General features: G+C 46.2%; 1 protein-coding gene across 2 annotated transcripts in view; it reads right to left on the reverse strand.

Moving 5' to 3' along the window:
- Window positions 1-2,973: 2,973 nt before the first annotated feature.
- LOC138515476 (probable serine/threonine-protein kinase irlD) overlaps window positions 2,974-23,521 on the reverse strand; it is a 48,652-nt gene continuing 28,104 nt past the window's right edge. Inside the window, exons 1-6 of one of the 2 annotated variants that reach the window (XM_069630301.1) lie at window positions 14,233-14,310; window positions 9,136-9,205; window positions 7,239-7,280; window positions 6,757-6,798; window positions 4,661-4,936; window positions 2,974-3,148 (exon numbers count right to left, since the gene is read on the reverse strand). In XM_069630301.1, the coding sequence (XP_069486402.1) occupies window positions 4,673-4,936; window positions 6,757-6,798; window positions 7,239-7,280; window positions 9,136-9,189 (402 nt within the window). In that variant the 5' untranslated portion in view covers window positions 9,190-9,205; window positions 14,233-14,310 and the 3' untranslated portion in view covers window positions 2,974-3,148; window positions 4,661-4,672. Of the gene's footprint in view, window positions 3,149-4,660; window positions 4,937-6,756; window positions 6,799-7,238; window positions 7,281-9,135; window positions 9,206-14,232; window positions 14,311-23,521 lie in introns of those variants that run through there. The other variant, XM_069630302.1, reaches the window with a different exon arrangement.

Genomic DNA, 23,521 nt, shown 5'->3' on the forward strand with positions numbered 1-23,521 from the left:
GGGCGGAGGACTCCATGCAAAGGGCTCTGAGGCGAGTCGAGTGCCTCGAGGGAATTCGCAGGGACCTGGAGGTCCGGATGTCATCGTCCCTGCGAACCCTCGGGGCCTTAGAAGAGGACCGCCTCTGGGACATCGAGCAGGAGTTCGATGATGCCCTGGCCCGGGAAATCAGGAAGTGAGCCGTCAGACTAGCCCGCTGCCATTGTATATAGTTAATTAGTGTTATGTTTCCTTTTGGTTTTCATTTCATTTGGGGTGCTTGGACAATGCCCCACCTTTTTGTATATAGTTCTTCATTAGGTAGGGTTTTTGTAGGTTTCCTTTCAATGGTTGGGGTCATGGACCCTGGATTTGTACTGTTCTACACTGGATTTCACTTAATTTAAGTTTCATTTTTACCATGGAGCAATGGATGTGTCTTATTTTTACACTTTGGATTTGGTTGGACGGACAGACTCTTTGGACCCATTTGCTTTTGGATTGATTTGGATTCTGCTTTCACACATTTTTTTTTAATATTTTGGACATACAGCTTTTTCTTCATTATTTCCATTATTGTGTGTATTTTTTTGTTATTCATTTGGTTAATTATTGAATACACATTTATTATATACTTTACTGATGTGGTCTTATCTCTTTTGTTTTGTGCATGGAACAATGTTGATCTTTTCACAGTCATGTGTCACCATTGCGTGGGTCTGAGGGACATTGACTGCTGGGGGTGGGAGTACAGGGGGGCATGTGTGGGGGCCTGCTGGCAGGTGCCCTGCACTGCTGGGGGGTGGGGGTGCTGGGAGACATGTGTGGGGGCCTGCTGGAAGGTGCCCCTGACTGCTGGGGGGGGTGGGGGTGCTGGGGGACATGAGTGGGGGCCTGCTGGCAGGTGCCCCTCACTGCTGGGGGGTTGGGGTGCTGGGAGACATGAGTTGGTGATCATATTGCAACATGACATGTGGCTTGGCTGGGGGGCATGCCCATGGTGAATGAGCTGCCTGCGGGACATGCCCAGGGGTGCAGGGTAGTCCCCTGTGGTGTGGGCTGCCTGCAGGGGCCATGGAGGGGGTAGAGGGGACACCTGGGAGGACACCCGCAAAAAACGCGTTCCCTGCTCTGACAGCAAAATCGCTTGTGAAACTTCATGCGCAGCCCAGTAATACACGTACCCTACTCCAATCGCGTGTGAAACTTCCCGCGCACCCCTGAAATACACATACCCAGCCCAATCGCGTGTGAAACTTCCCACGCACCCCTGAAATATACGTACCTAGGCCAATTGCGTGTGAAACTTCCCGCGCACCCCTGAAATACACGTACCCAGCCCAATCGCGTGTGAAACTTCACGCGCACCCCCGAAATACACGTACCCAGGCCAATCGCGTGTGAAACTTCCCGCACATCCCTGAAATACACGTACCCAGCCCAATCGCGTGTGAAACTTCCCGCAAACCCCAGTAAATCATGTACCCAGGCCAATCGCGTGTGAAACTTCCAGGGCACCCCCGTAATACACGTACCCCACTCGCACAGGCCCTTTCGCGTGTGAAACTTCCCGCGCACCCCTGAAATACACGTAACCAGGTCAATCGTATGTGAAACTTCCCGCGCACCCCTGAAATACACGTACCCAGCCCAATCTCGTGTGAAACTTCCCGCACACCCCCGTAATACACATACCCCACTCGCACAGGCCCTTTCACGTGTGAAAGTTCCCGCAAACCCTGTAATACACGTACCCTGCTGAAATCGCATGTGAAACTTCCCGCAAACCCCAGTAATACACGTACCCTGCTGAAATCGCATGTGAAACTTCCCGCGCACCCCCGTGATACACGTACCCCACTCGCAAAGGCCCTTTCGCGTGTGAAACTTCCTGCGCACCCCTGAAATCCACATACCCAGGCCAATCGCAGGTGAAACTTCCCGCGCACCCCTGAAATACACGTAACCAGCCCAATCATGTGTGAAACTTCCCGCGCACCCCCGTAATACACGTACCCCACGTGCGCAGGCCCTTTCGCGTGTGAAAGTTCCCGCGAACCCTGTAATACATGTACCCTGCTGAAATTGCGTGTGAAACTTCCCGCGAACCCCAGTAATACACGTACCCCACTCGGAAAGGCCCTTTTGCGTGTGAAACTTCACGTGCACCCCATTAATACATGTTCCCCGCTTGGCGTTTGCTGTTTGGCAGCCCTGTAAACTGGTCCAGGGTTAGAGCAGCCCTTTGCACTAAATTGGGAATTTTGATGGCTTTTCCTTGTGCAAGGGCGTTCTTGGGGGCGTAACTGGCGCTGCTGCAGGGTGGTTTTGGAGGCTAAAATCCATGAATATGCTGTGCGCGCAAATCGATTTTAGCGCACGAGGCTGGCGCAGGCATTCGCACGCGCACACTGTGCGCCAGCCGCGTGCGCCACTTTTGTGCGAAATTCTATGAATTACCCTGAATATGTTTGTGTTGACACAAAGTAGTGCTATTCATCCCAAAATAGTCTGCGTGCCTTACATATGTGAACAGCAACATCTCTGTTCTGTTCTACCTATATCTGAGGTGTGTGCTACCCACATCTCACTTGTGCATTAAATCTATTCTCTAATTGAGCTCTGTGTGGTATCAGAAATCCGACTGCACCAGAGGATGATGAGGCATTGCCGCGCGGCATTCACCACCGTGCATGAGGATCCAGCATGGCAAAAGGCCGTGTGGCAGCAGCACACAGCGGAAGGTGCAGAGGGCATTCCTGGCACATACCACACTATAGAGCTGGCTTTCTGGAGGAAGACTGCAGGTTACCTTATTTTTGTATGTTCATTCCGAAGGTCATAATGTTTCTGTTTTTAATAATCAGAAGCTCGCATTGCAAAGTCAGTGTCCAAATTGATAATAGACGGTAAAGCTGCTGTTTAAAAATATGTCCCTATTCCTTAAGACAAGCCAATATTTTTAACAAAAAACAAAAGCAATTGACACATCTGTATGATGCCTGTAAAGTTTGTTTATTGCAGAAAAAGCATCATTAATGCACAGGAGCTTGATTGTGTGCACTGTTGCTTGGTCATGTGCAATGCACTATTAGCTGCACTGAAGCAGACTGTGGCTTATTTTCCCTTGTAGTGGTGCAGCTCCAGGAGCCCTCTTTTACTTTCGGGTCTAGAGGAAAAACGAAAAAAAAACAATATTAAGAAACATGTATGCATCTTGAATTAAATTCAGTTCTCGTAATTCATTGTACTGTGTTGCCTACGCAAGTACTATTCAAATGCTGGGCTCGAATTTAATCAGAAACCACATCTATAATGTGGTGTTTGATCTCAGTTGTGGTAAATGTTGGCAAAGCTCCCAATGGCAAATACTAAGTGCAGGTCGAGGGACCCATTGTAGATCATGCTTATGAGGTGTCCTTCTGCTGCCCAATTACCATTGTCTCAGTCCTACCCAGATGGACAGTCATAGTCCACATGAGAAGTTGCAGCTGCAGAGTCTCTGTGCATCAGCCATCTTAGAACAGTCACAATTGCTCAGCTGTGTATCACCTGCATCACCTTAAGGCCGTAACTTTTAGCAAGCACCTGCCAGACACACTTCAGCCTAGGAACATTATACTGCATTATTACACTGGTTTTGACTCATGGTTACCAATAAAGAATTAGTATATTGTCTACATGAAACAATAGTTTTTCTTCAGTAGATGGAGAAAAGCCTTCTGATGCTTCCTCCATATCAACACATGCAGACATTAAATCAAGATTTTAATCTACTGCTAAACCTGCCTCATAGTGTTCCAGATATTGCGATCCAGAACTTTGCAAAAGTTATATCGGCGAATGCTTGAATGACAACAGCGCGTGGTAGTCATGAGCGGCTAGAACTTGCAGGTCATGCCCCTTAGGAACGCTGACACGTGTCGTGTCCACGGTCATTCAATTTATACAGTCAATGTGCCATGGCCTCCATTGGGGGCAGCTGCACTCGTGGTGCACAGGGGGATTTGAGAATCAAGGCTACATGATATGCGTTTTCAAAGGATTCATATGGAAGAAAATGCCACGGAAGAGGTGCTGGCATTGCCAGACTGAGAGTGTATGTGTGTGTTGATGGCGTCCCAATGCCGAGATCGCAAACTGGAGAGGGAGAGAAGCCCAAAGTGGCTTCGGGAGAGCCGTGGCTGGGTGCTTCGCTGCAAAACATGCTTGCCATGCAGGAGTCTCTTGGATTGACGAAGAGGCATTTTTTTGCTATGCTATGTCTAAATGCTCTTGGATTGATGAAAAGGTGTTTTTAAACGCAACTGGATGGCAACACCTGTGCAACCAAATTACTATTATAATACTGTTCACAAAGAATGACTAATGACATTTCTAGACTCACTTTCTAGGCTTGCCAATGTTATGGTCTCTGTCTGAAGTGTTGCGCAACACTTTGGTATCGTCAAATGGCGTTCCTATATTATGTGACCATGTGGTATCTGGGGAAGCTAATACATAAAAGATAGACTTGGATCGCCCTGTATCTCAATCCTATGTTCTACCTATAAGGACTTTAAGGCAGTCAGCTAGTCTGTGGTACTCAGAGTGCTCACTTGAAGGGACAGGAGAAGAAACTTTTCTCTTAAGCTTTTGGCATTTGGCATATTACACACATGATCTGGAGTGCATCACATACCTGATTCCATTATTAGCCTTGAGCTGTGGAAGGTGTAGTGGGAGTCGTGGTAGTTGGAGTAGTGGTGGTTGTAGTAGTGGTGGTTGGTGTAGTGGTGGTTGGCGTAGTTGTAATTGGAGTTGTGGTGCTTGGTGTAGAGGTGGTTGGCGTAGTTGTAGTTGTAGTTGTGGTGGTTGGCGTAGTGGTGGTTGGAGTAGTTGAACGGAAACGATGATGACGATGATGACTATCTTTACGATTATACTTTCGCTTTGCGTATCCCCTGCTTTCATTTGACTGCAAGAAAAAAAAAAGTCATTCACAAACGAATTGATACAGCCTGACAATGGATTACAATAAAGCTACAAACCATGCGGGCCACATGGTTTTTTATCACTCTTCTATGTCTGCATGTAGACTGTAGGTATCCAAATCATAGAAATGCAAATGTCCGCTTATTTTGTACACTGCTTATCTTTAATTTCCATATCTACATAGATGCCCTCAGGGGCATGAAAAGGTTTTGCAAAGACAGCTAGTGAACACACCGGAAGTAGTATTAATTGTTTTTGCTCATAGACTAGAGGCAGGCAAGTAGGTTATGTAAAAACCTACTTATGTTCTATTCATGTGTGCATGTGTGGTGTTGCTGTAGTGCAACTAGCGAGAAAGCAGCATGGTGCTGTGCAAAGATAAATAAGAGATTTATAAGGGAGATGAAACACAGGGACAGTCTCCCACGCGCTCTAAGATCCATGGCACTTAGCAACTTCCCAAAAATGTTTTGCCATTTTAAAAGTTAAAAATAAGAAAAATAACTGTTCATAGCAACTAGTAAATTGACTACCGTTTACAAGCGATGTCCACAAACCTTACAATTATTTGAAAAGTTAGAAAAAAAGTATATTAATTTAAAATATGAATCTTGAACGATGACATATAGTTTTGCACCATTGCCGTTTATTGGTTGGACTGGCGGGTCTTAGGGTTGCAATGTGAGGAGGAGCAGGATTGGAAGAGATTCACATGAGTGGTGTACTGGAGGAGTGACATGGGTGTTTGGGTGCAGGGGAAGGAAATGCAGAGAGAAGAGAGAAGGTTAAGGAAGGAAGACCACATGCAGCATTCCCTCTTTTGCTGATACGGCTTGGGGGGGACTTGTGTTGCTAGATCTGGAAAAGATCTGGGACTGTGCAAATGTCAGGACTGTCAGGGTTCGGGCCTAGCTAGTCTTTGTGGTCGTTGCTCCTGGGCTTCTATCCGGGGCTACAACCAAAAGACACGGGGCTATAGCCCCCTCAGCCCCACCACCCCCATCTAGCAACGCCTCTGGCCTGGGGATGTGATGTAGTGTAATGGAGTAGAGAAATGTGTGTTTGGGTTCAGGGGAGGGAAATGCAGGGACAATAGAGAAGTGGGAGGATGGAAGACAAGATGGGGCTTTCCCTCATTTTCTGATGTTGCTCGGGCGGCTGTGATGTAGTGTAGTGGAGGAGAGACATGGGCGTTTGGGTGCAGGGGAAGGAAATGCTGAGAGAATGAGGAAGGATTGAGGCTGGAAGACAGTACAGGGTCTTTTCCTCATTTGGCACGCAAGGTAGTGAGTGGTATTGGGCAGAACAGGGCTAAGGGATAGTTTCCCCTGTATTAACCAAAGGCCTCAGTGGTTGGTTGGGAAAGGCGGTGGGCATGGTGTGGAGCACAATCTAATGGTAACAGACAAAACATGGTTCTGGGAAGACAACCGAAAGAAGAATAAACAGGGAGGCAGAGGCTTGCTGCAGATTCCTTCTGTTGTGTACATGAGAGTTTTGGGGACTCTCTATCTTTAGTAATACTTTATTTTCCCCTATTGGGTTTTTACAAATACTTTGTAGGGACAGCCTCGCAATTCTCCCACTCAGTTTAGTTTTTTTTTATCACAGTACCTCATTTTCCTAAATAATCTCAAATATATTTCTTTTGAATGGTGTACTTGTTCTAAATGTGTCAATATCTATCTCCCGTAGAAGGTAAACCTGGCATTGATAGTTGTCAAATGAATAATGAAAGGCCATATACATTCCTGAGAAGAACAAGAAACACGGAACCCTTTAGAAAGGTGATTTTGTACTTACGTCGGAAGCACTTCGATCCTCCCGCTGCTTCGCTACGGAAGCCTGTAAGTATCACAAGGAACAAAGGAAGAACACACAAGAATGAGAAGGTAGAAGGCAAATCAAAGATCACAACTACATGCATTTCCTGATCCTGCTTCCTCTGTAGTCCAATCAAATGGGTTGAATCCTGATCAAGGACATTTGCCTCTTCTCTTAATATTATTGAACAGAAATGCTGTTTTATGGCTGTTTCTAAAAATGCTGATGTGTTTAGAATTGCATAATTAGTATGTCTTCTTAATTTATTTGCCAGACAGATTAGTCACCATTTATGAAATGATCCCATAGATCGCTTTTTTTAATTTGCATTGAAAGTTGCATTAGTAGGAAAAATAAATGTGTGAAATCATTAACTGACTTAACATTAAAATAAAATGGATAAACCTAATATTGATGAATGCAAGAAAAAGGAATTCATTGAGAAGGAGAGGGTCACTTACGCTGCCAGCACTTGCATCTTCCAGTTCATTCTCTGCAGAGATCTGCAAATAATGCCGGGGACACAAGAAGAAGCCTTCAGAATTACATGGAAAGGACACATACAAACATTTGCAATTCCCATGGCCATCCTATTCTGTACACATTGATGTAACTTTGCCATTAGCAGGATGCCTCATCTCTATCAAAAGTTATATATGATTCTAACAGTTGAATTGAGAATTGCAAAATACAGTCTATATCGCCAGACCCATTGCATGCAAAGGTCTGGCGTATTGCAAACGTCACAGCTTTCGGCTGCCTGCACGCTAGGACCCCCATGGAAGAGAAGCCCACTCGCCAGCTGGTTTACATACTTTTATTCTGCATAACATAAAAGCCCTGTTTGATCGATAATACAAGTATGTTATGAACTGCCCAATACGGTCCTCTTCTGTGCTTGCAGATAGGTGTTAGAAAACTATATCCAACAAAAATAAAACTCTAAAAGTCACGTTCACTTGCCTTTTTCTTGAGGCATAAACTGTCTCCATACAACTTCCTTCTACTATGAAAAGAACTGTCACCGCCCACAAAACGTCCCTGTAATAATCTGCGATATGCAAGCATGGACTTTCATGCTATTTTTTCAGGGGCTAAACCCTGAATTCCTGCGTTTGATGAGCGTCAGTATTCTGTCACTAGCGCGGATTAATATCTGCAGCTTTGGAGTTCATGGCTATCCGAAAAGATTGCTGAAACAGTGGAACACACTCCTACTAAAAAGGCAGCAATGCAAGCCCCTTGGAGGCTCTTCTCTGGCTCGTTATTTGCTCTGGGTCTCCTCTGTGTTGATGCCCAGCACTAAGGGGACTTTTGGTGGGCAGTTTTTGCCTCAGAATGGATCTCACTGACTGGTTGTCACTGACAGAGACTGGCTGGCTGATCAACTGTCTGACTGACTCACTCACTCAGCTGCTAAGCACTCATAGAGCCTGATTCATGGAATTCTTTGCATGGTGCAAAGTGACTTTTCAATGATGCAAAGTGACTTGAACTGCCAACAAACACCCTGATTCATGAAGCAGCGTATGGAGCACACTGATTCATGGAGCAGTGTATTGTAATGTGTATTTTTGCATTGCAACGTCACTTTGCACAAAAATCCAAGAATCAGGCCGATGTAGTGGTACCTTTTGGCATAAATAAAAGGAACAGAATATGAAGAAGTAAACAAGAACAGAGGTCCTTTGGTAGTGAGAAAAGGTTGCGATTGTTTCAGGGTGAGCAGGCGGCGGCGTACCATGGAGTATCATGGTAACACTACGCTGCTTTGGAAGATGGATGATAGCGGCATGAGAGCGCCATAAAGATGTCCACTAGTATGAGATCCAACTGAGCGATCAGAATAATGGAAGACACATGCAGAGTAAGGGCTGAAGAGGAGATACTGCAGTTCTCGCTTTTCAGGAGAAACCACAGCATACACATATACTTAGAATCTCCTAACTTTGGAGAGCCCTTAGCGATGGAGGCAGAAACGATCATCAGAATATACACAGGAGACAGAGAAGGGGATACGTGACGGATGGGTGGTCAGGGGAGGGATGAGGGGGCCTCTGCCCTGAGCAGGGGGGCATGCTACATGCGTCCGTCTTCATCACTAGCATTGCAAATATTGTAAACAATGAATCTCTCTTCACTTTTATTATGTTGGAAACATTGGACTGAAACGTTGGTCACTTGCATTAGTACCATTTTTGTAAGGTTTATACATAAGAAAACACAATGGAATAAGCCACATTGTGAAATAGGGGTATTCTGATGAGATCAGGATTAATTGTGAACTACTTAAGTTGTGTGTCCACTGGCAGCAAGTCTAACGCTGTCTAACTTTACCCCACTGATTCTGCCACTTACCACTATGCAAATAGCTACCGCCATAAAGCAGGCCACCACAAGTAGAGTCCTCATTGTGTATCAACTGCGCCTGAAAGTAGATAAATAAATAAAAAAGAAACACTTATATGGGCTTTTTATGCACTGCACATTTCCCTGACATTTAAAAACGTGTGGGCTCACTGAACATGTTTTTTTTTTACTGATATAGAATTAGCGAACGGTGCTGTGAGGCAATGGATTGATGAACAGAGCTCAGGGGCCGCAATTTGTAAAATTCTTCACATGACGTCCAGGTGGATAGCATGAAGAACTGTCCCTTCTTACCATTTGCAAATACCAAAAATAGCCCTTTCAACCAAAATGTCACAAGAGGGCCAATATTAAGATTATGTATCCCTTATTTCTAAGATCAATAAACTTTCAAAATGTGAAAGACTGCAATCATTCAGCTTTTAGCACCAGTAAAATGATTTGGATTAACTTTTTTGATAACTTGTAAAGAATCGATATTCGAAAATCCACTAATACGCTTCAAGTGACCCATATTATCAGGATGAATTCCTTATTTCTAAAACATTGGACATTTCAGTGTGTTGCCAAAAATCTGAATGGCATTTCTTTCATATGTCACAAAAAAAACAATATATAAAAAAAAGAGAAAAAAACATATGCTAGAGTGCTGCTGATATTCTGTGGGCGAGTCCTGGGCAGTTCTGAAATGCCTCTGCTGAGGTCGGAGTTCAGAATCCTCAGCATGCCCAGGCGTATTCCGAATGCCATTGAGAAGTGCAGCACCTTGAAACAACAGAAGGGAACACAGCAAGGTATGTCATGGATCTCTCTCCTAGCTATGCTTTGAACACAAACGAGACACCTTATGTTTAGTCCTGATTCTTCCACATGAAAACTGATGGTGTTCAACTAAGTCTCTCTATTACCTGCGAGTATTGGGATGGTTATTCAATTTCCACATTCTTGGTTTCCAGTTACACAAACTTAGTTTGACTAGGACAAGGTGGTCCAGTCTTGAAATGGTGCAACTCGTTTCTCATCAACTTCATAAAATAATCTTTGTAATAGTTTGTAACTAATCAACGCCAGATTCCTGGTGGCTCATGCTGCAGACATTGCAGATCTAATTATGGAGAAGAAATCGGACTTCATAGCAATAACTGAGACCTGGCTGCATGCTTCTGCAGGTCCCGCTCTCTTCGTTGCTACCCCTGACAATTACACAATACTAAAATCCGACAGAGAATCCTCCAAAGATGGAGGAATTTCCTTTATCGCCAAGACACACTTAGGACTCAGAATAGCTCCTCACACTCCCACTTCCTCTTGTGAAATGATATCAGTTAAGCTTCCCCTCAATAACTCACGGACTATAACAATACATTTGATCTACAGACCCCCAGGACCTATAGGCTCCTTTGAAGAAGACATTGTTACTCTACTCCCTTCTAATACCAAACCTTCCTCAAAATCCTCATTCTAGGTGATTTCAACCTAGGTCTCAATGACACGAATGACCAACCTGTCACGTCTCTGACTAATTCCTTGACTGAGAAGGGCCTCACACAAATAGTCCTCCACCCTTTGCACAATAAAGGTAGAACCTTAGATTGGGTCGCTGACTTACATTGTGCAACCTCCATTACCGCTATTGAACCATACCTGTGGACCGACCACTCACTACTTACCTTTAACATCCTTGACTGCACACCTCAGATTACCTGCATCTGCTGATCCGGCAGAACTTGTGGAGCTCCACAACAACACTATCACCTCTGTTCTTGACATAATAGCACCCCTTAAATTGAGGAAAGGCAAACCTGAATCACATCTGAACACCTGGTTCACACCCAAACTCAAATCCATTTGTAATGAAAAAAGGAAATGGGAAACCACCTGGAAGGATAACCCAGCCCTGCCAATGAAGATAAACTTCTTAAAATCACAGCCAACGACAAAGCCTAAATCCTTTCTGCCAAACGAGACCCCTACAACGATATGATTGAAAAAGCCAGCTCAAGTACTAGAGAACATTTCTCCATACTAAGAGAGCTGGAATCACCTATCCCCCCAACAGATAACTGTATCATAGACAAGACTTTGTGCACCAAGATCCAAGATGCACTAGCCAATAAGATCACTTCACTCCAGAATAAAATTACTGCCAAAAGAACCAATCTCCTTTCCCAAGAATCTCAAAAAAATACCTCCAATCCCGGCTTGAACCCTACAAAACCTTTCCTGCGATTCAAATTCACTCAAGTTTCCACGCGGGAAGTGGAAAACATCATAGCCTCATTAGAATCCTCCAATTGCCAGAGAGACTCGTGCCCAGCTTCCACTATTAAAGAAGCTGCCAGCGCACTTGCCCCTTTTGTTGCCACTCCGATCCACTTTTCCTTCACACTTCCACTGTCCCCACTAACCTAAAGAACTCCTAGGTACTACCTCTTCTAAAGAAACCCTCCCTGGACTGAAGCATCCCCACTAACTTTAGATTTATAATTACTGCCCCATTTTTTATAAAAATCATTGATAAAGCTGCTTACATCCAGATTCAATCTTACTTAGACTCCAACAACCTATTAGGACTCAGACAATCTGGCTTCAAACCCCAACATGTCACTGAAACAGCTTTGATTGACCTAAAGATACAGATTGATGACTTGAAAGACAATGGAACACCTGCCCTTTTGCTTCTACTGGATCTGTCAGCCGCTTTTGACTTAGTTGATCATAAGGTACTCTGCAAACATCTATCCTCAGCGGCCCATTTCTCAGTAGAAGCAACAGCATGGGTCCAAATTTTCCTAAGCAACAGATCCATGAGAGTTTTCTCATCCAAAGCTGCAGCTGATCCCATTCCCATAACCTGTGGAGTCCTACAAGGTTCCTGTGTGTTGCCCACCATGTATAATGCATTTACCAAACCATTATTCAATGACCTAGACTATCTGGGTGTCACATACACTAAATATGCAGTTGACATGCAGATACTCATACCTCTGACGGGCTACTATCTCATCATTCAGGCATGGGTGGCCACACATGGTCTTTGCCTGAATGATGAGAAGACTGAATTACTTCTCCTAGCCTCTCCCCATAACCAGAAGAAATCATGTAACCAATTCCCCGCCTTCAACATTGATGGCAATAACATCAAGGTGGCTAAAGAGGTTAACACCTTGGGTTTCCACCTAGATTCCGCCCTGAATTTATGCAAACAAGCCAGTGCCACAGCCTCAGCGACACCTTACACCTGCAAACTGATCCACACCTGCAAAACATTTCTCTCTGTAGATAGCTGCATTACATTGGCTTGAGCCCTTATTCTCTGTAAAATCGACTACTGCAATGCACTTTACATCGGAGCCAACAAAAATATCATTAACAAACTACAGATCTTGAAAAGCAATGCTCTCAGAACAGCCCTTAGGGTCCCTGTAAAACAGCACATATCGATGCTCAGACAAAACAACTACTGGTTATCGATCAAGGACAGAATCACCCTCAAAACAGCCTCTCTTATGCACAAATGCCTTAATAAAGCAGCCCCTCAGTAACTTTCTGCAAAATTCATCAGGCACAACTCTGCCCAATCTACCAGATCTTCCAACTCAGGCTGCCTTAGAGTCCCTAGGTTCAGATTGAAGAAAGCAGGTGGCAGCAGCTTTCCAGTCATGGCCACCCAATTGTGGAACTCCCTACCCCACCCCCCCATTTAAGATTTGACCAATCAATCCTGAAATTTAGGAAACACCTCAAACTCTGGCTGATATCCAGTGACCTCCCACCCTGTTAGAACTCCTCTTACAGCTCTCCTGGTTCTGTCACACATTCCATTCATTTGTACTTTAACCTGTATATACCCTTGTACTATATTGCACTGTCTTTACTCATGTATACTTCGGTATTATATTGCTTTGTATTTTATATTGTAACCATCCCCAACACCATCTGCCAATGATCATGCTTCCTAGACATGACCTCACGGATCGCATAATTTCTTGTCCTTGTGGAGCCATGACTTTCCTTCAAACCCATTATCAACAAAGCCAGACCATATTTGGGACTCAAAAAAACAACTCAACAACATCAACCTCTCCTCTCCAAATATACCTGAATGTTGTTAGGAAGACATTCATCATAGCCCTATCAGAGACATGTAGTCCTGTTTGTTTGAATTAAGATTCTTTAATATGTCAAAAGCCCAGGAGATTATCGAGGTTTTCCACTCAATTGTACATTAACACCCATTGAGTTATATGCTGCTACAAAATGTACATTCATACAACATATGACCCTTCCATGTTATTGTTTTGTGGGCAACGTTGCCAAAATACTGTTTCTGTAACTCACAATGCAAAATAGATTTGGTAAGAATGCACAGCCTATTCACCTCACACCCAGGTCCATAGCATGCACACCATTGTTTCCAGGGCTGGATCATTGGATACTGAAGACCAGCAATGACTGGAGGACATGAAACTGACAACAAAAGTGCATCCGAACATCTCCCCACTGGTTAAATTGCTATGTTCACATGTAAAAGTGTGGGATTGTGGGATCCTAGATCAAATAACGTTATTAGCTTATCCAATGTTTCTTTCATAAAATCTTCTAGCCTAAGATATTTTGGGGTTCTTAGTTCATTCTAGAGAGCAGCACCACCGTAGGATATACACATTGTGGAATTTAGGCAATAATCTATTCATCAACAGGCTGCTTCCATGTGTCATCTTGTCCCGTTGACTTCCTGAATATTTCAGGATGATCTTCATAATTACTAAGAACATACAATTGGTCTATTTTATATAGCATTTTGCAATGTGTCTTTCCTGAAATCAATTAAAAATACGTTTTCATATTATTTTGTCCCACATTAAAATCAAACCAAATTGTATCATACTGTCGATGGACGAACGTGCCCCAATTCATGCCATTATATTTAAAAATTATATACAACAAACACATTATTTAATGTAATGTCAATACAAAGTGGTTTATTATTAATTGTAAACAAACAAGTTTGTGATCTAAATTAGATTCTAATCGTGCACATTTCCATGGCATGAGATGCGCTGCACTAACACAGCCACTTACCTTCCTTGAGTAGTGACGTGAATGATCCTGTTGCCTGTGTTGCTGAACTGATGTTTGAAAGCAGAGCATGCATTGCCTTTATAGTGTTCTTTGAAATGGTGCCTTGTTTCAGGGATTAACACAAATTAGTGCACAATGGGACCGTGGGAGTAAGAAACCCTCCCCACTTAACTCTCGGATGTGTTCCCCTGCCAACAGTCCCTAAAAACAAATAACTTCACAAGAAGCTGTGGCTTTTCTTTGAAATATTGAGCAAGTCGGGAGACTGTGTTCAAAGCATCACAGCATCAGACACTTGTTTAGCATTAGCTCTGATTTGTTCTGTAAATGTATAATTGTTATAGAGCTATGCACCACCCCAGTTCAGTATGGAAGGGACAGACTGCTCTTTGTTTTGTCAGTTACTACAGCCCCACCTTTCCTGGTCCAGTGAATCTTACATATGCACTGCCTTGACCATCACAAGATTTGGAGACTATTGCAGGGGGGACATGAAGGGGGCACAGAAAATAAATGTAGTGCTTCTGCACTGGCGATTATAATAAATGCATGCTCAATGGAACCTGCATGGTGCAAAGTGACTTTTCACTGGTGCAACGTGACTTTGAACTGCCAACCAACACCCTGATTCAAGGAGCAGTACAAAGTGTATTTTTGCACTGTGCTAAAAATTCCATGAATCAGGCCCCTTGTGGGCTGAGCAATGCTTTTGTTCTGCAGTACTATCACTCATGCAGTTTGATGATGCAGTGAGTTGCAGAGGAACTCCTACTAGTCGAGGGAGTGAGCCACAATGGACTGGGTTAGTCTGGCTGCTACCCGATGTGTCTCCCAGATGGTAGACAGAGCGAGATCCCACAGGTGTGCTAAATCCTCCAAAACCTGGTCTTTGTTGAGCTAGAGCTGGTGTGAGCGGTCGCCCGTAAACGGTGTGCGTGTTCCGAGGCTGCCTGCCAGGCCCCGCTGGGCCTTCAGTAAGATTCATTCATTTCAGGCACTGTAGTTTATTTTTGGTTTAGCGCTCTGTGCGTGTTTGTGCTGCTCCCTACCCCCTCCCTCCAACTCACTTCCTGGTTCCTCCTCTCCTCTGTCCCCTCCCGCCTCCCTGCCCGCCCACCCCCCTCTGATTGGTTGTCCGTGTAGTCCCTGCGGCACTACGCGACGACCGCTCCTGAAGCTCGCTTCTTTGTTGAGCTAGAGCTGGTGTGAGCGGTTGTCCGTAGCCCGGTGTGCGTGTTCCGAGGCTGCCTGCCAGGCCCCGCTGGGCCTTCAGTAAGATTCATTCATTTCAGGCACTGTAGTTTATTTTTGGTTTAGCGCTCCGTGCGCGTTTGTGCTGCCCCCTACCCCCTCCCTCCAACTCACTTCCTGGTTCCTCCTCTCCCCTGTCCCCTTCCGCCTCCCTGCCCGCCCACCCCCCCTCTGATTGGTTGTCCTTGTAGTCCCTCTGGGACTACGCGACGACCGCTCCTGAAGCTCGCTTCTTTGTTGAGCTAGAGCTGGTGTGAGCGGTCGCCCGTAGCCCGGTGTGCGTGTTCCAAGGCTGCCTGCCAGGCCCTGCTGGGCCTTCAGTAAGATTCATTCATTTCAGGCACTGTAGTTTATTTTTGGTTTAGCGCTCTGTGCGTTTTTGTGCTGCCCCCTGCCCCCTCCCTCCAACTCACTCCCTGGTTCCTCCTCTCCCCTGTCCCCTCCCGCCTCCATGCCCGCCCACTCCCCCCCTCCCCTTCCTCTCCTCCTGCCTAAAAGCCCGCCCCCTGGGGCAGCCCCCGGCCCGGCAGCCCCAATCGGCTAAGGGCCCCCTTAGGCAAAGGGCGGCTCCTATTGCTGCGGCTCCCTGTGTCTGCGGCTCCCTGTGTCTGCAGGTGTCCGCAGGGGACGCCAGTCGCCGGTCCGCCTTTTTCTGGTTAGCTCCACCTGCTCGCCCAGCCCAACTACCCACTCCTTCCCTTTCCTTTTCTTTCACATGGTTTCTACACTTCAGTGTGTACCGCCAATTGTGGTAAATTAGGTCTGCTTTTCTCCCCTCGCAGGACTCTCAAATTTAGGTGGCCTCTACACTGGGTGCCTAATTCGTTTTTACTGTGTTACTGTTGCTCTGAAATTGTGGTAAACTAGGGCTTTTTCTCCCCTCGCAGGACTCTCAAATTTAGGTGGCCTCTACACTGGGTACCTAATTCGTTTTTACTGTGTTACTGTTGCTCTGAAACAGTGGTAACTAGGGCTTGCCGCTTCATTCCTTTCCGCTTGATCTCGTCTGTCTTCCGCCCACTCCCTCATTATTCCATGGTGCTCTCTCTCCTATCTTCTCTAACTGCTTCTCCATTGACTATCCTGCTCTCCTCACTAAATCTGGTAGGAAAAAGTTTAAAAAGGATATCCTGGTCTCCAACCCAGGCCTCCCTATAGCTGACACCTACACTAGCGCCGCCTCCAAGGAAACACTTAATGACATCCTCTTTTTCGTGCCTTCCCCTGACCAATGGACCCTTCATATGGTCTCTCTGCTCTCTCCCTTCTCCTCTTCTCCCATTAATGGTGGCACCCGTTGGGATGTCCTCTTGGCCCCCTTCCGCTCCTCTAAGGCCATCATTAATGTCTACGCTAATGGGACCGTCTTGGTCCAAGGCCCTCAGGCCAACCTCCACCTCTTTGATAGACGCTTCCCGTGCCTCATCAACTTCCTTTCCTCTACTGCTGTCCCCTCTTCTCTGTCCTCGGCTACCCTGCCACCACCCTCTCACCCTGCCCTCTCTCTGGCTCCTTCTTCTTCACCTCCACAGGGCGTACCTCTGATCTGCACCCCTCCCTGGAAGTCCTTCAAGGATGGCAACCTACTCCACATTGCCACTCTTAACTCTCGCTCTGCCGTCAAACATTCCTCTGATATATGTCGCCTTCTTGAGGAACTGGACCTTGACATCCTCGGTCTCACTGAGACATGGTTCACGGCCAGCTCTGTCGCCAGCTTTGACACACTCCTACCTGACGGTTACAAGATCCTCTCCTTGCCCAGGCCCAACCGTGCTGGGGCAGGGTGTGGCCCTTATCTTCCCTGAGTGGATTCCTGCCACTGTCACTCCTCGCAGACCTACTCCTCCTTTGAATGCCTTGTCTGCCGACTCTCTCTCTCTCCTAGCCATTCCCTTACTGTGGCTACTATCTATCGGCCACTTGGTCAAATGTCCTCCTTACTCTCTGATTGGGCTGACCTCTCCTCCTCACTCCTGTCCTTAACCACTCAACTCCTCTTTCTTGGAGACTTCAATATCCACCTTGAAGCCTCCTGTCCTCCCTCTAGACTCTTTCGCGACCTCTGCGACTCTCTCTCACTCTCTGTTCTCCCGTCTGGGCCGACCCATTCTGCAGGGCACACACTTGATGCTCTGATCTCTTCTGACCTTCCCCTCTCTGTCCCTCTCTCCACTCCTCTCTCCTGGAGTGATCACTCTCTCCTTTCCTCCCACCTCACCCTCCCTACCCCACAGGCAAAGCCACCCTCATCACTGCCACCCACCTTCGCGGTCATCCGACCCATGAAGTGCGTGTCAGTTGAGGCTTTCGCTACCACCTTCTCGCCCCCCCCCCTTCGGCTGACTCCCACCCTGACACAGCCCTCTCCACTCTCCACTCTGCTATATCTGATACCCTTGATATCCTTGCCCCTGTCATGAGAATCCACCTGAAGCCCAAAGCCAAATGTAACTCCTGGTATGACTCAGATCTTGTCACCCTTAAACGCAAGTGCAGGGTGGCAGAGAGGAAATGGCGTGCTTCATGTTCATCCTCTGACAAACTGGCCTGCCGCCTGCTCCAAAGGCAATACCGGCTCTCCGTTCTCACTAAGAAGAGAGCCCTTATCCAAGCCCGCATCTCTGCGGCATCTAACAATTCGGCCAAACTCTTTAAAATCTGCAAGGAGCTGGCCAACCCTGCTGCAGTCTCCACCTCTCCTGTCCCCTCCCAGGCCCTCTGCACAGCACTGGCCCCTCACTTCATTTCAAAAACTCAAGACATCCTGTCCTCACTCTCCTCTCCTCCTATCATCTCCCCTCCCCTATTCCCTGCTCTCCCTCTGGCCTTTCGGCAGCCACCCCTCCTCCCTCCTTCTCTGCCTTTCCCCTTTTTCTGCTGACGAGGTTGCGAGACAAGTCCGATCTATGAAAGTCTCGTCAAAACAGGTCCACCCCTGTTCCTCCAAAACTATCAAGGACCACATCGACTCCCTGGCGCCTGCCTTGGCTGACTTCTGCAATCACTCCTTCGCCTCTGGAGTCTTCCCATCCCCCCTCAACCACTCCCTTGTGCACCCCCTTCTTAAGAAACCCTCATCCGACCCCTCCTGTCCAGATAACCCAATCTCTATCACTCCCTTCCTGGGCAAGCTCCTGGAGAAACTGGCCATCTACCAGCTTAATCTCCACGCTGAATCTGTTGGTAGTCTTCATGACCATCAGTCTGGCTTCAGAGCTCCCAGAAGCACGGAAACTGCTCTCCTGAACATCTGTGAGGACCTGCTCTCAAACCTTGACTCTAATACCCCTTGTGTTCTCATCGACCTCTCCTCTGCCTTTGACACTGTTAACCACACCATCCTGCTCAACCGTCTCTGTGATAACCTGGGTATCACTGGTCAAGCTCTGGCGTGGCTGTCCTCCTTCCTCTCCAATCGACCCTCCCAGGTCCAACTGGGTTCCTTCCTCTCTGACATCTTTTTCTCTACCTGTGGTGTCCCCCAGGGATCTAACCTCTCCCCCTGGCTGTTCAAACAGTATCTTGCACTTCTTGCTCACCGCATAGCCGCTCTCTGTCCCAACTTTCAGTGCTACGTGGATGATACCCAGCTCATTTTCAGGCTACCCTCGGCCTTCTCTTCCACTTCCCTCATCTCTGACTGTCTTTCTGCTATCCAGGAATGGTGTGCCGCCAAAGACCTCTGCCTTAATGCTAGTAAGACTGAGATTCTACTTATCGGCACACCCACTCCCTCCTTCCCTGCAGCTCTCTGGCCAGCCTCCCTTGGCCCTCTTCCTGCTCCTACCTGCACAGCAAAAAACCTCTGGGTCATCTTCGACTCCACACTCTCCTTCTCTCCTCACATCTCTGACATCTCTAAGAAGTCACACTACCAGCTACACCTCCTCAGAGGTATCCTTCCTTTTCTCTCCTTCCCCCAGAAGCTCACTGTCTCCAGAGCTCTGGTTCTCTCTAGGCTGGACTACTGTAACAGCCTCTATCTAAATCTTCCTGCCTCTACTCCCCGCCCTTTGCAACTCATCCAGAACAGGACTGCGAGACTTGTCCTTGGCCTCAAGCCCAGGGACCGTATCTCTCCAGGACTGAAATTACTACACTGGCTCCCAGTGGCTGCAAGGATTAAGTTCAAAACCCTCTGCATTGTCCATAAGGCCTTCTGGGGCCTTGGGCCGAAATACCTTCAACTCTCTCTTCCTAAATATCTTCCTTCTCAAGCCCTTCGCTCATCCACCTCCAACTACCTCAGGGTCAGCCGCTTCTCCAAGCAACGACGTGGTGGTAGATCTCTCGCCGCAGCAGGGGCCTCCCTCTGGAACAGCCTTCATGCCTCCCTGAAACTTGAGGAGAACCATCTCCGGTTCCGGAAGCACCTCAAAACCTTACTCTTTGCCTCCGCTTTCTCTCCCTCTCTCCCCTGCTAAAATCACTGAACCTGCACTAAATCTGCAACTGGGCCACTCACCGATCTCATGTCCTGGCCCAGCCCCTCTTCCTTGCACTGCCTACATGCACTACGATACATGACTACTGTCTATGTATCCTACAGTCCCTTCTCCTGGCACTTACCTTTGCACTTGCCACCAGCTGGCCCTATTATTTATCTAGTATTCTCTTAACCATGTACCGCACTTTCCTTTCACTTGCCACCAGCTGGCCCTATTATTTATCTTGTATTCTACTAACCATATACTGCACTTCCCCGCTGCACAGAGACAACTCTGCAGTTCCCTCCCTGAGCCTGGGAGTATTGGGGCTGTCATGGAATGGACATCTGCTACAAGAGGAAATCCAGGATGTTGTTGATGGTCCCCTGCACCTATAAAGTCCCGGAACTGCCAGGTGAGGATAATACTACAATTAACCTATGTGGAAAAGGGGGCTTGTGCCAGGTGTGTGGTACATTTAGGAGAACCAAGGGAAAGCACAATCCTAATACCTGACACAACCTTATAGGGATCCCAGCCAATCACAAGGGTGGAACTACTTCATACACCAGTAAGACACTGTAGAAGAGCCCAGCACAGGTAGCCAACTGCGATATGAAAGAAGTGTGCCATACTGTTCTATGCTGATACAGGAAACCTTCTACTTGGTACAAGGTGGCCACTTTATTGAAGTCCTTACTTGCTACATAGACCCTGATAAACGTGGGTGACACCTGCCAGGGGTCTATGGGAGGCGTGAACAGTGAAAGCCAAGAAACCAAACATCTAGCTGAGACCTGAAACTGAATACTGACGAACCATAAGAGGTACCTAAACTGTAAATGCTTAGAAAACCAACAGCTACGTCAGCCCTCCTAAGACTGAATGCTGAGAAACCAGAGAGCTATGAGAGACCTGCAACTTGGAGAATGGGAAGCAAGAGGTTCAGGAGAGATATATCCTGAAGGTTAAGCATTGAGACGTCTGGAAGGGACTTTAGGAGATTTAGGCGGTGCGCATTTTCGGATTGGTGCAAATTTCAACTAGGCCAAAAATCATAACTTAGACTCCTGCAGAAGTGATATGGTAGGGTGTGTTAGGGAGAATTCTCCAGAATGGCTAGATTCCCTTCCCTACTGAGTCCCTCAGCAGCTTTGCTGGATTTCTAGGATTTATTTGTTTTACCTGGTAAGAGTGTGATTCTTTTTTCCCACTCTTACATGTGTTTTGCTGTGTGTATTTAACATGTTCTTGTGTTCATAGACTGTGGAGCCTCACCTACTCCATAGGCATCATCTTTTTACTGTGTGTTACACATCACCTTCAGTGCAGTGAGACAGGGTTGTCTTTTTGGCTTCCCAACTCCGACTCCATTTTCTGGGACTGACTACTGTCTCCCAGAACATGTAAAGTTGCCATTGACTTTATTAGTCTCTTTTAAAACTAACAGACCCAGTACGAACTATCTTAAATAGAGTTCTGGAAAGGGTTAATACTTATCCCTTTTTGTCTGTTTCTCTTGGAGCATTGTTTCGCTCCCTTTTCATTAAAACTTGGCTGGTGGCAGTGGTAACTACCCTATTTTTCCTACCGCGGTTATCTTTAAAAGCCTTCTATTGTTTTAGTCTATCTTGGTAGCCTCGAACTTAAACTCGCTAGACCATCTATGTTTTTATACGGTTCTGGCTGGGTTTAGTCGCCATTTCTTTTTGTAAAAGTATTTCTCGTGTTTTTCTCTGCACACCAAACCAGGTTTGGTTCCTTTGTTCACTGTCCTTTTGCGGGCTTCTACACAGAAACCCTCCTTAGACGTCTGTATGTCTGGGGGCGACAGGATGTGAGGGAGGGGTTTAGGACTCCCTGCACAGGGTGTCCTTTAATTCAAGACCCAAAGTAAGACATTAAACAGTTTAAAACACATGGGATGGATTTGCAAACTCTCAGAAAACCTGTTATTCCAGTTGCCAGTCATGAAACTTCTCCAACCAAGGGAGATACACCATAAATCAAGGACATGTAGGTGCGAATTGCAAGCTTGAAAAACGTTGTATGGGACAGGACAATGAAAGTTCACAAGCTCATCAGACATTCGTCTGTGCTCCAGGCTGGGACAATAGCAGTCCTGGGACACTCACCTGTCAAGTGTGAAGGGGCAATAAAACCTTCAATTAAGACTGGAAACCCCCTTGCCTGCAAGGAAATGACAGTTGGAGGGAAAAAACAGGCTCTAGTTACAAAGGGACTGCCTTTTGTGTTACAAGACTATGTTATAAAGAAACTTTAAGACTTTTATTTCTGTAGAAAGAATAAGCAAACATTTTAAAAGTTTGCAGTTTTAAATCTAATTTGTGGGCTATCTTTTCAAACTTGGTAGAACTCATTGCCGCATGGGGAACAGAAGTTACGGAATAGGACAGATTCCAAGGAAAGTATTAATGTGGCAAACATAACATTTTGTACATACATCCCTGGGGACAATTTGCATCTGTGTATAAAATTGTGGATTTTTAGGCCAAATCTTTAATGTGTAAAATTACCAAAATGTATCAGAAAGGTGAAACAAGGTTGCACAGAACTGAAGATTGGACTGATCTGGGCTGCACATAATATGTAACCTGTTTGTATAATTTGCCAAGAGATTGCAAGTGAAGAAATGTATGTTTTTGGCAAAATCGGATTTTGAGTAAAGTAAATGTGGGAGTGTTTGGACATTGTAAACCTCACCTCATAAATCTGACATCATTCCCTTAGAAGTCCAACCAACTGAGAGCGAGGCAGAGGATAGCTCCCCTGCCCAATCCAAGTAGATTAGGGGCCGGCGTAGATAACCTGCCCAGCCTCTACTTGGATGATGTAATTTTGCATTTTAAATAAAGGTCCCTGACAGGACCCTAGACACACACTCTTCCTGATTTCCTGCGCTACATTCCTGTTCCTGTTTCATGTTTCAGACTCCAGACTCCAACTACAAGGCCAAGCATTGCTGATCCTATTCCAGAACCCATTGCAAAACCCAAGCATTGCTGATCCGGCTCGGGCAAGGCCTACCCTACAATATTAAAACCCACTAATCTCCCAGCAACCAGGAGAAACTGTGGTATTTTTGGCATCCTAATCCAGTCTGGCTTGCCGCCACTCACTCCATGCTGCTGCCATCCTGCTACCCTGCTGACCTATAGTATCCAGTAACCAGAATTGCCAGTCCAGAAGAACTATCCTTTGGTATCGCGTCCCTGCCCAGTTTATCCTGTCCCTCTGATTTTGTCCAGCTGTGTTGTGTTAGACTAGATCCATTTGGTGACCAGAACCGGTGACTGTCCAAAAACCAAACTAAAAAGTGGACTGTGAGTTCCAATAAGAACCATAGAAAACCATACTATACCTTGTATCGCCTTGTCCTTAGTTCCACTCTCTAAGTCATCCCATGCTTATCCTGATAACTTGTAATATTGTCAAAAATCATTCTTGAAACCCTGTCTTTGATTTCTTGCACTAGCGCCAACTTCTTTAATAATTTTGTCTTGTGAAATCCTAAGCACTTAGTCCTCTTTCGAGTGATTGGAGTGGTTCCGCCACGGCGGGCAAAGGAGGTGCTAGGGTTGAATTTG

Source organism: Ambystoma mexicanum, chromosome 6q, assembly GCF_040938575.1.
Source record: "Ambystoma mexicanum isolate Mex_15411 chromosome 6q, UKY_AmexF1_1, whole genome shotgun sequence".
NCBI classification, from domain to species: Eukaryota; Metazoa; Chordata; class Amphibia; order Caudata; family Ambystomatidae; genus Ambystoma; species Ambystoma mexicanum.